Genomic DNA, 17,140 nt, shown 5'->3' with positions numbered 1-17,140 from the left:
AATTGATTCAAAAGGATATGGGATGTTGGTGATCAGGGTGCCGATTTGAGCCCTTTGAGCTATTATATCTCTCTACCTCTGAAGGATGTTGGGGGATTTTGGTAACATGTAGTGTACACTTTTAAAAGCAAACAGGCCTATAGTGTACGTTGTATAAAACTTGGTTTTTACCTTTACACCGATGTGTTTAAAAGCACTGTACATCAAACTTTCCAAAGCTCAGTGAAAAAAATCCATAAATCACTTGAGTGGGATTTGAACCCACGACCTTTAGGTTGTCCAACCACTAAACAACTGAGCTAGCCTTATGCCTAGAGGCAGTTCAAATCATTAGCAGCAGGTGCCACAAGAGTTTTTGGTTTGAATCATACCTGATTTATCTGTGGATTTTATTTTCCATAGAACTCAGAATATACTTTATAAGAGTATACAGTGCTTTTTTTAAACACACGTTGTAATGGTAAAAATAAAAAATATTCTCTATCCTCGATGCAAGAATAAACATCTTATCAAACAGGCCTGGTTTGTTGTGTTAGGGTTATAAAAGGAAGTTATTTTCAGGCAACAATCAGCTTCTGTCCACATTCATTTAATTTGATGTGTTTTCTGGCAAGCAGTAATGAGCCCAGCAGGACAAAAACCCATAAAGGAATCAGCTTCTCAGCTATTAATTTCTTTTAAAACAATATCACAGATGGTACAGTTTATTTGTTTGTCACATGTATTATTTTACCGTTTTTCAATTTGGGTTTGTTTTATTTTTAAAATGTTCAGAGATTTATGCAGTAAGGCCTATAATATGGCTTTGCCTTTAGGCATTTTACCTTCAAAATCACGATGTAATCAAAATATGAATATAGCTTTACACTTTCATACTAGCAGCGAGAACACTTTCTATTCTCCTATGCTAAGAATTGTCTCACCGGACAAAATACACCAGGGGCGGCCTCCACACAGGATCTCAGATTTCGTTTGGTAATCAGTCTTAAAAGTACCAGCAATAACAGCTTTTTATAGAAACCTTCAATCGATAGTAAGCATTTACAAAATAATTTCACTTCTATTTTTAAAGGCAGTGGACACTATTGGTAATTACTCAAAATAATTATTAGCATAAAACCTTACTTGATAACGAGCAATGGGGAGATTAGGGTAGTATAAAACATTTTGAGAAACGGCTCCCTCTGAAGTTGAGTAGTTTTCCGAGAAAGAAGTAATTTTCCACAAATTTGATTTTGAGACCTCAGATTTAGAACTTGAGGTCTCGAAATCAACCCTCTAAATGCACACAACTTCGTGTGACAAGGGTGTTTTTTTCTTTCATTATCATCTCGCAACTTCGATAACCAGCAACAACAGCTTTTGGTAGAAACCTTCAATCGATAGTAAGCATTTACAAAATAATTTCACTTCTATTTTCAATGTATCATCCATACAAAACATGCCAAATTTTTGTATAAGTAAATATTCAGCTGCCGTTTTTCGTGATGTACCTTGAAACACTATGGAAACAACAAGCAATTTCTATGATAAGCACATTTTCAATAATCCGGAAGAAGTCTGCAAATCATGCAGGACTCACGTATGTTTTGTTTACACTGTCAATGCATGCTAAGATGCTAATTTTTCTGTTGAAATCCATTCAGGGATGTTTTCACAGTCAACAGAAAAGCTTTTCAACACGTAAGGGCCAATTAACTCAAACAAACAGCGTTTGCAAACCTTCACTCTCAACCTTGCTCACGCTGTTGTTTTTGAAAAGCCCTTCACAATTATTTTTCCTTAGTGATGAATAACTCTTGGAGATTTATCCATTATCAGGGGTGAGATTTGACAATTGCAATACAGAAGTATTGTGGACAGGTTGTTAGGTTGCGTCACGTAGCCTGCCCTGGGTACTAACCGCCATACACTGTATTTGGCTCAAGTTTTATAATGTTTGACAGTGGCCCGCAATGGAAGTTCAGCAGGTGATTTCACAAAACGCTAGGATCAATCCTATCTCGAGTTAGGACGAGTAACCCGTCCTAACTTACATGTATGATGGGTTTGATGCGTCCTGAAGTGTTTGGATACGGAATTGAACCCGTCCAAAGTTAGGAAGAGTTTGGTGAAATCGACGGCAGCTCACATTAGGCATACTGCATTAGTAGGAGTACATGTATACTAGAAGTAGTCCATTACAAATTGGCGATGATATTAAAACAAATTTGACAAATTCCTGAAAAATGGCTTTTGGTTGTAGGCCGTACAATAGGAGACTTTCTAACGCTAGGCGGCAGCAGACATACCGGGTAAATTTCCATTGTTTACGTAGTTCTGAACATGCGCATAATTCTGAGAACAATGGATTTACCCGGTAAGTCTGCTGCCCTCTATCGTCCCAGAAAGTCTCCCATTCAAGAGGTAACAGACTCTGGGCACTACCAGGAATGCAACATTAAAGGTTCATAGACACTATGAACTACATGTATTCTCTCCATTGGTGATTGCTTTCTTTTTTCAAGGTAAATCAAAAGGAGCAAGGAGATTTTGAGAGAAATCCTAAGAAAAATTACACGACTCCATTAAATAGGGCTTCTCAAGAGTTCCTCAAGACAACACCTAGGAAACTGGCTGTGGATTCTCTTCAATGACTGTCCTTCATGGGTTACCAGTACCAACACGTACACTGTTGGCAAAGACCAGGAGAATGGAAGCAATTGCCTGCACACCCTTTGTGCCTCTGTGAAAATTAGGAACCTGCCCTTCAAGAGTTACCAACATGAACAAAGATCAAGAGCATTTAATTGATTGTTTCCAACACCTCTGGTCCAACACCTGTAGTTTAAGGGTCACACATAGGTACAATGTACTAGGCAACTTTGACCATGGGTGGGGCAGCCTCCTTCACCTCTAGTCCAAAATCTGTATTTTAAGGGTCACAAAACAAAGTACGAGGCAAAGACCAGAGGCTGATTTCACAAAGCAATGACATTCATCGCAAGACAAATTGTCAGTGTTACCATAGTGATTTGTATTGTGACATCACTGTACTTAGCAACTGGGATCGATTTGCACTTCAAATCAATCTCAATAATCTTTGTGAAATCAGCCCCAGGGACATGACAGCAATTGCCCTCACCACCTCTCTAGTCCAATACCAGAACTTTAAGGGTTACAAACAGGTCTAAATAAATAAGGCAAAGTGACGGGGCAGAGCAGCAATTGCCTCCACCACTTCCAATCCGGCACAGGCAGTACAGACAAAATAAGTGTTCTAATTTATTGTTATTTCAGAAACTAGGAAAATACTGCAATACCAGAGCAAAACAAGCGGAAAAGTTTCCGTATGGCGCCACCACTTTTTCATTCGATATGAAATAATATAGTATCTAATTTACCTCAATGAGATATCACTTTTTGTAAAAATGAGTGAAAAAGTGGTGGCGCCATACGGAAAGTTATCCAAACAAACAATTTTAAAAACTAGTAGGTGACCATAGATATGGCAGCAAAACAAGGACTCGCTGTCGATGAAAGCATTGAGATAGAAATAAAAAATGCATGAGTGAAAGTACTGATTCTTGTCTTTTGTTTTGTCACGCCTGCACTTACAACCACAAATCATTTTTTAGGTTATACTTGTAAGTAAAGTACCATGAATTTCGTCTAAAAAATAATATTAACATATAAAAATGGTTAACAATTACCGCTTTAAATAATACATGTTGATGTAGCTGGATAAGGAAGGAGGAAGCATAAACCTTTATCATGTTTATCCTGAAAATATGCTGACCCCACAACCATTTCTAATACTAGAACAGAAAACTATTTACCAGATAAGATTATTAGATTAGATAGATGGTCCTGCTTGGGTGTGAAAAGTGGCAATCGGATGTACCCCCCCCCCCCACCCCTCCACTCAAACAGTTTTCTATCCTCCCTAGGCCCTGACTGTTTTCATATTTTGCTTCAATCATTTTATTTGTTGAGCCACCTTTAATGTTGTTTTAACAATGCTGAATTAAAAATAGGTCATAATAGGATTGGATTTAATGGTTTACCTTGTGCCCTGTTTCTTGCTATCGTTGGCATCACCGCCAGAGGCCGGTCCGTTCGTCTTCTCGTCACTGTCCGCCGGGGGTGATTTGGGGACAACCGACGGCATAGTGCACGGTGCGATCACGGTCTCCTTGTCACCCCCTTCGTGGTCATCGGTGGACGCTAGCAACTGACCTCCTATGGTCGTCATAGTGCTGGTCAGGCAAGGTCGAATCGGTCTCGATAAAAATAAACGATTTGAGGTGATAATTTGTAAAGAAAGTTCCGCTTATTCTGAGTCTTTTCCGTATGCAAACCTTGAATGCAAATTCAGTACAACAGAGAAAACAAACCAAACAGCACTCAACAGTTCACACGGCCAGAAGACAACAGGAAATCACGGCGAATATACCTCTAATCTTGGTCCCGATCTTGACCTTTAATACCACCTGAGATGGATCAGTGACCACCACGGCCGGTATCGAGATGCCGCTCCGTGGATTTTGCGAGAAAATAGGGAGAATTTCCGTTCAGATTTATGCACCAGAATCTGTACTGTCTCTCCCTTCTCGGCCCGTCCCACACACACATCAAAATAGACGTGACGTAGTCTGGGTTACGACGAGGATTCTATCCGGGAGTGTACGGCGGGTGTGTGTGTATTTTATCGTACACAGATGGGGCGGAAATCAGATGAGAGCAAATTTTTTAGCACGTCGTCCTATCGTAGGCGGAGCTAGCGATATCCGGTAAGGAGGGTGAGGGAACTGTACACACAGCGCATCTCCCTTAATAGGCCCAAGTATTATTGTTTTCCATAGCTGCTTATAAAGTTAAAGCACAACTTGGATTATGCTTATGAGAATAGATGCAAGCGAAAATAGAATTTCACACATCTGTGATGTAGTACCTGCTCATTGCGTTGCAGAAAACAATAATTATTTTTATTCACCTGTCAGAACAATAATTATTTTTATTCACCTGTCTGTCAAGCTTTTGATTTTCTGCTTGCAGCTAGCTCTTGTGGCACTGCTTACAAATCTATTTAAAAAAAAAACTTAATAATTCTTTTGTTTACAAAAAGGATTTAAATTATTTCAAAAGTAAATTGTTTTCATCAGTCTCTACCGATCGACTTAATTAAATAATATTGAAACACTTCACTTTTTATCTTGCGATAGCGGCGATTTGAAAACAGTAGTAAACAACTATGAATTTACTTCCCGGCCACAGGACTTTTATTTGTTCATGTATAGTCCCGCCGAAAAACGATTTATGCTGAAGATACTTTTTTTAAATGCAAGTTCGTCCCAAACAAGTAAAGCCACTCTTGGTCGGGAGAGAACTCAGGGGAGCTGAAGGTAGGAATTGATATTCGGCATTGTTGGATGGAGGCAGGGAGTTCCAAAGAGGGGGAGTATAATGTGGAATAAGCTGTTGGGATGACTCGAGCTCCTTGTTCTACATCTCATCAGCTGCAACAGTTTCTTCCTCCATGAACAGGTCAAGAGTGCGGATGATATAAGAAGCAGAAATCATCAGCATCCTACGGATGCATACTTCTAATAAAGTATTCAACGATGTTGTTTCGAGTGATTGAGCATATAGGAGGAAGCCTATTGGAAACATTTCTTACAATACTTAACGACAATTATTGCTCGTTAATTTAAAGTTGGCCCTTGTAATTTTAGTATCGGTGTGGATAGGAGTCCCTGGGGTTCTGTCGTCCCGAGCTGTGTACTTATTGTGAAAGCGCCCTCTTTTGAATCCTTCTTCTCCATGCCTATGTTAATCCCCCATTAGCCTGAACGTCTGACGTCATTCTTCGAGGCTCCTTTGCGGATAAAGACAGGGCCCAGTCTAATCCCCCATTGGGTTGGGGGACAGAATCTCTCAGTCTGGGACCTTGGGATCATAATTCTATTGACTTATTATTACTTTTTTTAAGTCGCTGCCACCCCCCCCCCAAAAAAAAAAATCGCCGCAAAAGAAAGTCGCCGCAAAAAAAAAAAAAATGCTCCACCCCTCATAATAGCCAGGCATCTGCGTCTTAAAAGGGATAAATGACAAAAAATTATAAACTGCAATGAGGGAAACTTGAATGGTAACTTTTGAATGATTTTGGTTGTCACTGTTTATTACTTTAAATTACCACCTTTCTTTCTTTGTTTCTTTTGTCTTTCTTTAATCTTTTAAAAGTAGAAAGTCATAGTTCCCAACATCCACCCAAAACCCACGAAAAGGTAAAACTTTTCACTGAATGGATTTTAAAGGCTGTGTGAAATGTCGCCCTCAATCGGTGAGATAGTAATGACATAACGGGTAAACTATACTTCATTAAAAAATGACGTGAGACAACGGGTACCAGCAATCAGTAAGCAAGGGTTTCGGTAATTACCGACAACCAGCGGCAATACACAACAACACACAAATTGCTACCCTCATCTTCACAGATACCTTCAACAGGTAGTGGAAATTGCTCCTCTCAACATAATTCAACGTGAAAGTATAAGAGCCAGACTCAGGATGTTTTATCAACTCCAGAAACGGTGTTTTTTTAACCCCGCAACCTGTGCCATGCTGCATCTCTTTTAGAGGGTAGAGGAGGCGGTGTGACATATTTTTACCATTACTTTTATAAGTTGACGCATGTTGACGCGAGTTATCGGTAGTTTATTAGAAATCCCGTATATCGTCCGCCGTCTAGTCTTCCGGTGTTTTGACTTTTGATCCAGCTAATAATAGGCCTAGTTCATGAAACCTGTTTGATTTAAGTTTCTGGTTTTGCCATGATAACAAATATAACAGTATTATCAGATGTCAAGTGATATTCCAAGATAGTTGACGTTGAATTTCGAGTTGAGATCTGGACTTCTTCACCATGCAGAATTTAGTAAACAGCGTGAAGGGAACTGCACTGAATGTTGCCGAGTTTTTGACCCCAGTGCTCAAGGTTTGTCATGTCATGTCATTGTCAGTACGATGTGTACCGACCGAGTATTGTATCGAATCGCAGGTTGCATACATGTACATTCATTCAATCTAAGATTTAGTTAGTTACATAATGTAAAATGAACCCAGTTATTATTGTGACAGCACAGTAAAGTTCCCTTACTCATATGGGTGGGGTAGAACTTGTGTTGGCAATAAAATAATCTTTACAAAACTGCCGTAATTGAACATTCTTTTGGACTACTTTCTTTCTGCTTGTTTTTTAAAACTTTTTTAGATGATCTTTCCATCAACTCAACTTCAATTTCAAGGCAGGGTGTCAAGGGAACTTGGCAATTTCCCACAAGGGAATCTAAAATAAACAACAACCTGGCAACATCCTTTTTTTGTGGAGACAAACTGTTGATTTTTAAAGCATGAATGAATTCATTGATATCATAAAATTCATGTGATTTAATTTAACTAAGGCTTAATTAACTGATCCCCTGGTTGCCGATTCCCAGGTCGTATCGTAAACTTAGGTGTGATCCCTGGCTTCATGGTTAGTTACGCTTCTGACTGGCACCTTCAGACAAAGATGTTGACAAAATATGGAAACCACCAACATATTGTTAGAAAGCTCAGTTGAGTTGGTACAGCGCTAGTTGCGAATAACTAAACCCTCCTCCCGACGGCCGCCAGTTACATTATCGCAACTAGTACAGCGCTGGCTGGCAAGTTAATCCTTAGGTCGTTGGTTCAACTTTCAAGTCCTGCTCTAGTGTCTGGGTCAACCCCAAACTATTGTTTTCAACGTGATAAAGATTCATTCATTGGAACGAACCTCATAATAATAATTAATAGATCTACATAGGAGTAACTTTGCACAGTCAGACATGACATCATTCCTTTTTTTTGAAACAAACTTTTGTTTTGAAGCATGAATTAATATTGGTGCTGTGATTTTTTTGTCATGGTTAGGAATCAAAATTTCGGGAGACGGGAGTAATAACTCCAGAGGAGTTTCTGTGTGCTGGAGATCACATGGTACATAGTTGCCCAACATGGCAGTGGGCTGCAGGAGACCCTACCAAAAGCAAAGCATACCTTCCTAAGGATAAACAGTACCTGGTTACTAAGAATGGTAAGTTTCCAACCTCGTTCCCAGACATGTACAATCACGCCACGCTATTTCCACCAGAGAGTAGAAGAGTTAAATAGTGGAGGACCATCCCAAATCTACAGAAATACATCTTATGACATGTATGATCGTAAGAACAAGAAGAAGGAGGGCATTTTTATACTCTGACAGTTTCAGGACTGTATGGTTCAGTAAAAAAAGGGCAAGGGCACAAATTTATTTTCTCCTTGATAAAGGGCACCTTATGAGAACATTTTTAATTTCTTCTGGAGCATTTCAAGGGCATCTAGGCAGTGACTAGGGGGAGTCAAGGTAATCACCTTCGTTGCCTTAGTGAAGTATAGTGCACAATTCATCCAAAATATTTTCCTCATCTCCCCCACTACTTGGAAATTACAGAATCTTACCCGTGGAACACCCTGGAAGATGAAGGTTTGATTTGTAGGTAGAACAGAAATGAGAACTTAGTCTCTGTATGACTACACCTTCTAATGACCACACCTCTAATGACCACACCCCTCTAAAGACCATCCCTTTATTGACCACACCCTTGATGAACACACCCTCTAATGACCACAGGGTCATTCCGTGTCAAATCGCCCCCAAAAAAAGGCAATTTTAAAACCTACCCTCTTCAAATTTGCTCATATTTGGTTTATGGGGTAATCAAATTTTAAATTTCAGCTCCATCCGATAAACGGTTTTCGCGCTATTACATGCGGTTTCTTGTTGATTTCGGTCAAAATGCGCCTGACCTCTGACATTCAAACGACCATAAATCGGTAACCTTTGGGTCAAATTGGTTGAAATTGGTGTCTTTGGAAAGGAAATTGTGTTGAGCCATGATTACACCATAAACCAAATTTGAGCAAATTTGAAGAAGGTAGGGTTTAACCCATTGGGTGATTTGACACGGAATGACCCCACAACCCTGATGGCCACACCCCCTAAAGACCCTCCCACTGAGGACCACACCCCTATTTAAACCAATTGAGTGCATGAAAACTGAAATCTTGAATGATTTGTTTTGTATCGCCTCTCAGTGCCATGTCATAAACGCTGTAAGCAGATGGAGTATCAAGACGAGAATGAAGCCATTATTCACGAGGAGGATGGGGATGGAGGATGGGTAGATACGCATCACTACGCCGGTAAAAGAATAGTCCCAAGGGGTCAAAAAAACATGAATTTCCTGTATGCAGCATTGTTGTTATGTTTACTCGTTTTTTTAACACCATTTAGATGCTATGCCAGATTTTTGGCCGATTTGACCCCAAAATTTTGATTTAAAATTCAGTAGGTATTTTGATGGGGGTCGAGAAAGTAACAAGCTTTCATTTGAGCCATTGCTCCAAAAAAGTCCGCCAATTATTAGTAGCAGTGAAATAAAGTGCTCAAAATTTGTTTTTGTCGGGATCCCGACAATATATCACGTGACCAATTCTTATGTGTTTTTTAAGAAAAGTTTTAATTTTTTGTCATGGTTCCTGATCATTTAAAATAAAACTCTTCTCGTTAGAGCGGGTGATACTCTTTGAATACCATGCACTAAACAAAAATCTGTTTTTTAATGTTTGGGGCCAAAAATCTGACATAGCATCTTTAAAGATTAGGCCCTCTCATCCAAGTGTAGAAATTATATGTAATATAATAATATTTTAATAGATTTCTGGTAATGAAACCAAAGATGCCTCATACATGTAGTGAACTTAAACACTGTTACTCACAAGCCTGAGGAAACCTTTAAACAAGGGTGCTTGATATGTGAATCAGAAATGCTGAGGTTAACCCCTACTCTTCCATGATTAGTTTCTGGTGTTTTTTTAATGTGCACTGCCAATCTTTGTACACGGGATTTATGGGTTAACAAGTGAAAAGCAAGATTTAGTAATTCAGTAAAGTAGCTTTCTCAAGAATACAAGTGTCATGGCTGGGATGGATTAAGACTCTGCTAACCAAAAACACCTGGGGTGCGTTTCACTCGCGCACGTTTGCCAACAATTTCCACCGTTGGCGAACGTTAGCTACCTTAAATACGCGAACACACTTCTGAGGTGTTGTGTTGGCGAGTGTTTTTTTTTATAAATGGCAGACAAGTATAGGGTACTGTTTTTTGGTCACAAACAAAATTACAGTGTATTTTCGGTGGTTGATAATGCAGATTTGAAATAACAATGAATATAAGTTGATGTCATGATGTACAGCAGAGGACTACATACTGCAAAAACAAAGTAAGAAAAAAAACTACGTATGGTGTCGCAATCTTCATTTCAGAGCACTGCCATATTGACATCGCGTAGCGCGTACCAATCGGTTCAAAGATAAACAACGTTTGCGCAAACAGTTTTGATACGTTTGCAGGAGTGGAGCGCTCCTATGAGCACTTCCCCTATGTGCCTTGTAAAAAGAAAGTGAATGACCGCGATGTACAGTGTAACTCTTCTGATTTTACAGACCAGTCAGTGATGGCGCAGTCAGAAAAATCTGAGTTAATGGACTCTAAGGAGAAGTCAAGCACCAAACAGGCAAGCAGTGAAGAGGCTGGGAATGATGAGAAAGATGATGAAGATGACGATGAAGAAGCTGAAGACATGGAAGGTTGGTTATATTTGGTACACCTGTATAATAGATAATCAATTAAAGACAGTGGACACTATTGGTAATTGTCAAAGACTAGTCTTCACAGTTGGTGTATCTCAAAATATGCATGAAACAACCAACCTGTGGAAATTTGAGCTTGATTGGTCGTCGAAGTTGCGAGATAATAATGAAAGAAAAAAACACCCTTGTCACACGAAGTTGTGTACTTTCTAATGCTTAATTTCGAGACCTCAAATTCTAAATTTGAGGTCTCGAAATCAAATTCGTTGAAAATTACTTCTTTTTCAAAAACTATGTCACTTCAGAGGGAGCTGTTTCTCACAATGTTGTATACTATCAACCTCTCCCCATTACATGTAATCAAGAAAGGGTTTTTGAGTAATTACCAATAGTGTCCACTGCCTTTAAAGAAACTGATACAAGTTCACAGCCTCTTACTAATGGTGATTGATCATGCCTTACTCTCTCTCTTAACTCATGGAATTGATTCACTAAAGGCAGTTGACACTATTGGTAATTACTCAAAATTACTCAAAGTCTGACTTATTGTAAACAAAGGTCACATGGTCTATTGCACGATATTTTGTTGTGATGCAACTCAGTTGAGAGGCGGAGTCTCATACGTTGTTACCCACAAGCGCTGATTGTGAGGCTCTCCTCTGATCAACAGATTTTTGTTCTCTTTCAGCCTATGAAGAAAGTGGAATGCTTGAAGCTGAAGACAGTGTAAGTACATTATACCAGTCAATGGCATAGAAGCACCAGATGCATGTTATAGGTTTAGCTACACTTCATTAAGTCACTCACAATAGATAACCACTATTCCAGAGTACATTCTATTTGGTTTTACTACACCATACTTACCCAGGTCCTGTGAACAAAACTCACAGGCATATTACTCTGATGGGATTAACACCCCCATCTTTTTGCAATTCTAGAGCAGATGTCTTACCAACTAGACCACTGAGATTGCCAGATAGCTTTGGCGGAATCCTTTTATTTTAACAGCTTGTCAAAGGCAGCGGACACTTTTGGTAATTACTCAAAATAATTATTAGCATAAAACCTTACTTAGTAACAAGTAATGGGGAGAGGTTGATAGTATGAAAAATTGTGGGAAACGGCTCTCTCTGAAGTAATGTAGTTTTTGAGAAAGAAGTCATTTTCCACGAATTCGATATTGAGGTCTCGACATCAAGCATCTGAAAGCGCACAACTTTGTGTGACAAGGTTTTTTTTCCCTTTCATTATAATCTCGCACTTGGTAGACCGAATTTTAACAGGTTGGTTTTTGTATGCATATGTTTTTTTTTTTTTTTTTTTTTTTTTTTTTTTACATCTAGGCAACATTGGATACAGCTAAGCTGCAAAGGGAAGAAGGAGGTTCAGGTGGTGCTAGTAGCGGAGATAGCGGTATACTCCAGACGCGTACATACGACTTGAATATCACCTACGATAAATATTACCAAACACCGAGGCTGTGGCTCTATGGATACGATGAGGTAGGATTTTCGCTGTCTTTTCAAGAAAGCACTGAAAAAACCCCATAATATTCCATAGTTGCTTTCTGTACATTACTTTTCGTTCACATGTTGTGTTATTTGCAATGCTATTGTCTGATATCTGAAGCTCTGTGGTCTAAGTGGAATGGCCCTTTGTGAAAGACCAATGTATATGTGATGCTCAAGATCTAAGGGACATGACTGGGACCTGAAGGTCCGAGAAATGAGGCCTAAAGGTCCAGGACAAGACCTGAAGGTCCCAGTTGGAGACCTGGAGGTCCAAAACTGAGACCTGAAGGTCCTAGGCCAGACTGAAACCTGAATGTTTAAGACCTAGACTTAATGGTCCATGACTGGGCCCTAGCATGACCAAGAACTCAAAGTCCAATATGACACCTAAAAGTCAAAGACTGAGGCCTGAAGTCTAAGACTGGGACCTGAAGGTCCTAGATGAGACCCACTGTACTGCAGCATGCAGACCTTAAGATTAATCCTAAGTTAGGACGAGTAACTCGCCCTAACTCGAGACAAGACAAGTCATAAATCTTTGTGAAATCAATGGCTGCTGACTTACTGGGTATTCTGAATCAATTAGCCATTGACATTCTGTGACTAAGCTTTTAACTGTCTTTCTGTGTTTTTTTAGAATCGGAAACCATTGACTGTTGAACAGATGTATGAAGACATAAGTCAAGATCATGTGAAGAAGACAGTCACTGTGGAGTCCCATCCTCATCTACCACAGACAATGTGCTCAGTCCACCCATGCAGGTAAATACTCTGTTTTTTATTGTCAATTATTTATAAATTCTGGTTGTGATGCCAAGAACTTTCAGAAAAGTGAACTTAATCACTGTACTAACCAAGAACCCCATGAAGAGACGACAAAGTGACGTGGCCGAGCGGTTAAGAGCACCGAATTCAAACTCTGGTGTTTCTAATCAGCAGAGTGTGGGTTCGAATCCCCAGCCGTGACACTTGTGTCCTTAAGCAAGACACTTTACCATTGCTTTTTCCTTCGGATGGGAGGTAAAGCCGTTGGTCCCATGTGTTGTGTAACGCATGTTAAAGAACCCAGTTCACTTATCGAAAAGAGAAGGGGTTCGCCCTGGTGTTCCTGGCTGTGGCTGCTGGATGCACCGTAGCACCTTGTAAACCATTATAAGGTGCTACATAATTGGGTCTCTGAATTCATCACTGCATTAACCTATCTTTCCGAGAGTTTGTATTTACTCAGTGCCTTGAGTACCTTGTTTGGTAGATACTTGGGCTATATAAGACTTCGATATTATTGTTATTAAAGCAGTTTCAGTTTTACATAGTGTAGGAAAGCCCCCAAGAAATATTCAAGGTGGGGACTGAAAACACGAACTTGGGTCTTTGAGGTGAAAGGCGAAGGAAAGAAACTGCAGTGCCAACCCAGCCGCCCATGTATACCTCAATCCTTACCCTGCCAAATGCAAGAAAATGCACCAATTGGATAAGCACTCAAACCCAAACTAAACCATACTCTGTTGCGTTTTGTAGCATTTTTTTGTCCAATTAACAATTTTTAATAATTAAACATAGAGTATTTTACTCATTGAACGCGGCACAAAAAGTGACAGGACTGCTTGGAAGAAACAGATTACCAACCGAAATGTCACATCATATATTCAATTTGTGACTGGTGCCCTGCTAACTTGCGCTCAGCAGAACAGTTTTACTAAGCACCATTTTGTGAAATAAGACACAGACTCATAATTGGTGGTCTAGTAATGTTTTTTAAAATATTTTTTATGCAGGCATGCTGATGTGATGAAGAAGATCATCCATACTGTTGCAGATGGGGGAGGAGAACTTGGTGTGCACTTGTATCCTTTACCAATATCTGATAAGAAGACATTTGTTTGCAAGATCCATTTTGAAAAGGGTCTGGGTACTGTTACTTGATCGGGCATGTGGTTTCTCAGTATTTTTCTTGATTTTATGAGCTTCTCAAATTCTCTTAGAATCTTCAAATTTACTGAATACCACTGAATATCATAATATTTACTAATATCACAAGGCCAGGCACGGCACTTCAATGTTAGGGCTACACTTAACTTATTTGGGATATCGACCCTATCAGCGGCTGTCAGGGGCACGTTGCCACCTACTCCTGGGGCTGAAACAGGGTTACCCCCTTCACAGTTTGTAAGGATGTAAGCATGGCTGTCATCTACTAGGAGCCCGGCTGGTAGAGCTGAGTGCACCACCTCCCCAGCTTTTTACAAAACAATCATGGTTGAAGGGTCTGGGTACTTTTTGTAGGACAAAAAACACAATGTCCACAGATTTACATTAAACTTACACAGTTTGAAGATATTGATGGTAGAAAGCTTCCCTGAAAGTATTACTTGCTGAGATGCTGTAGTTTTTGAGAAATGAGTAAAACAATGTCATGCAAATAATTTTTGTTTCATCAGTGATTATGAGACAAAAATTATTTTAGCATGTAAAAATATATTTTCATGACATTGTTTTTAATACTAAAAAAACTACAGCACCTCAGCAACTAATATTTTAAGGTACGCTTTTTGCTATCATTATCTTCAAACGGTGAAAGTTGAATGTAAATCTGTGGACATTGTGTTTTGTGTTACAAAAAAAGTACCCAAACCCTAGAAGTGCCTTGCTCAAGGACACAAGTGTCATGACCAGGATTCAAACCCAAACTCTGCTGCTGACAACACCAGAGCTTTGGTCTGGTGAACTAGACTCCCTCGGCCGCAGCAACCGATAAATGGGCACACATTGCAGGACTGCCTTGTGGCTATTAAATGCAGGCCTGGAAATACATAAAGGCCAAAGGCTTGCCCTCTAATACTCTGGCCTTGCTCTTGGTGCCCCTTCAAAAGTTTCCCAGTAGACTTTAAGATTTTCCAATGAAAGCATTTTGGTCCGGCATGGGATGCACAGAGTTTGTGAACCCCCATGAATTGGAGACGGCTTTCTCAGATCAAAGTTTTCAGCGCCAAGTTTGTATTAAAACTTGCTGTCCATTATTGCTCTTTAACTCAGTTCTCACCAGATATCTTTTAATCTTCCTGAAGTTTGTGCAAGCTGTGATTCCGACCATCGAATATGACTACACCCGTCACTTCACCATGTGATAAGCAAAATTAACTTCTTCCTGAGCCCACTGTCCTAGAACTGTTTAAAGGCACTGTACACTATATTGGTAATTACTCAAAATAATTGCTAGCATAAAAACTTATTTGGTAACGAGCAATGGAGAGCTGATGATAGTATAAAACATTGTGAGAAACGGCTCCCTCTGAAGTAACGTAGTTTTTGAGAATAAATTAATTTCTCAGTGAAATATTTGAAATGAATTTGAGACCTCTGTTGAGGTCTTGAATTCAAGCATCTGAAAGCACACAACTTGTGCGACAAGGGCGTTTTTTCTTCCATAAGTCTCTCGCAACTTCGGCGTCTGATTGAGTCTTAATTTTCAAAGGTTTGTTATTTTATGCATATATTGATATACACCAAGTGAGAATACACGTACAAATCGTTGACATTTCCAAAGGTGTCCAGTGTCTTTAATCACACATTTTGGCTTAGCACATTCAAATTTTGCTCGGCAAAAACAGTTAACTGGTCAAATTGCTATGTGGTGTATATAAATCGTGACTGGTCCCGTAGTAAGCAGTATTCTCAATTGGGCAGCTTTATATATTTGGGCACTGGTATATACTCTGACCTAACCAACTTGTTGCCTATAGACCGTATTGAATATGATGTTACCATTCAAATACCTGCCCGCAGCATGGCGTCTGTGAGCATGTGTGCGCGTGTGCCAAAGAAATCTAACCAAGAACACTGCAAGCTACGTGCTTCATTGATGTATGCGTTTAAACGCGCATACGGCCTGCCCTACAAAATGGCCACTTTCATAGCAACAAAGCGGTTATTTTATACAGTCTATTAATTATGTTGAATGTTATTATAAATATCTCCCTGATTGCTGGACGAATCCAGATTGCAAGATACAAATGTTGGCAGCTCTGGATTATGGGTATGCATTGCTGCCGTCAGTATTTAATAACGTGTCTCTTAACCTCTCTATTACTAGCCCCTCGTAGTATACAACTCATCTTGTTAATGTAATAACCATTATATGGAATTTGCATATTATCTGGGCCAAATTTCATAGCGCTGCTAAGCACAAAAATTTGCTAAGCATGATATTTCTTCCTTGATAAAAACAGGATTACCAACCAAATTTCCATTTGTTGCACATTGCTTGGTACTGGTATTTAGCTGTTGTTTGCTTATCCTGAAAATAGGGTAGACATTTTTATGGTAATCTTGTTTTTATCAAGGAAGAAATTTCATGCTTAGCAAATTTTTGTATTCAGCAGGTCTATGAAATTGGGCCCAGAACATGTGTTTTCTCCCATTGCTGGGACACACTACAATGACATTCTGCATCATACACAGGGCTCATATGCACAACAAGTTTAACTGGGCCAGAAAATTGGTTATAAGACTTGGTGTCGATTTCACAAAGAGTTAGGACTAGTCATATGAGATATTAAAAACTTAAAACTAGTCCTAAGTTAGGACCAGTAACTAGACTAGTCCACAGAGTTATATATAAGAACTAGAGGGCGCACTGGTGATGCTGCTCGCACAATCGCGATGGGACCGTAAGGAGACACGCGCGTGCCTATCTGTACGCGCCTTGAATATGAAGTACAAGTTGGAGTTTGCATTTAATGAACGCTTAAACGATGCTGTTTTGTCAACTTACAAAATGGCTGCACAAACACAACCTGTGTGATGCTGTTTTGTCAACTTAGAAAATGTCCGCATGCACGCATAGACCTTTTCGCAAATACAATTGCGCAAGCGCAGACTGTTGAAGGAAGTGCATCGTGGGATAGATATGGATCAAATTATGTCACCAGCTAGA

The 17,140-nt window shown here is 39.6% G+C and overlaps 1 protein-coding gene across 1 annotated transcript; it reads left to right on the top strand.

The window, feature by feature from the left end:
- The first annotated feature begins 6,661 nt into the window (after window positions 1–6,661).
- On the top strand, window positions 6,662–15,446 carry LOC117298497 (ubiquitin-like-conjugating enzyme ATG3). Its single transcript, XM_033781784.1, has 9 exons — window positions 6,662–6,976; window positions 7,936–8,098; window positions 9,139–9,246; window positions 10,550–10,693; window positions 11,385–11,422; window positions 12,040–12,198; window positions 12,845–12,969; window positions 13,983–14,051; window positions 15,251–15,446. Exons 1-9 carry the CDS (start codon window positions 6,905–6,907, stop codon window positions 15,330–15,332), a joined length of 960 nt encoding a protein of 319 aa, XP_033637675.1. The 5' UTR covers window positions 6,662–6,904; the 3' UTR covers window positions 15,333–15,446.
- The last annotated feature ends 1,694 nt before the right edge of the window (window positions 15,447–17,140 follow it).

The sequence above is a fragment of the Asterias rubens genome, chromosome 13 (genome assembly GCF_902459465.1).
Source record: "Asterias rubens chromosome 13, eAstRub1.3, whole genome shotgun sequence".
NCBI lineage: Eukaryota > Metazoa > Echinodermata > Asteroidea > Forcipulatida > Asteriidae > Asterias > Asterias rubens.
The sequence above is the reverse complement of the archived record's forward strand: the minus strand, read 5'-3'. Positions and strand labels throughout refer to the sequence as shown.

Bases quoted from the DNA above. Each gene is read 5' to 3' on its own strand.
- LOC117298497 (XM_033781784.1), top strand. From the start codon at position 6,905: ATGCAGAATTTAGTAAACAGCGTGAAGGGAACTGCACTGAATGTTGCC. The intron at 8,099-9,138 runs GTAAGTTTCCAA...ATCGCCTCTCAG, and splicing joins GTACCTGGTTACTAAGAATG to TGCCATGTCATAAACGCTGT. The intron at 11,423-12,039 runs GTAAGTACATTA...TTTTACATCTAG, and splicing joins TGCTTGAAGCTGAAGACAGT to GCAACATTGGATACAGCTAA.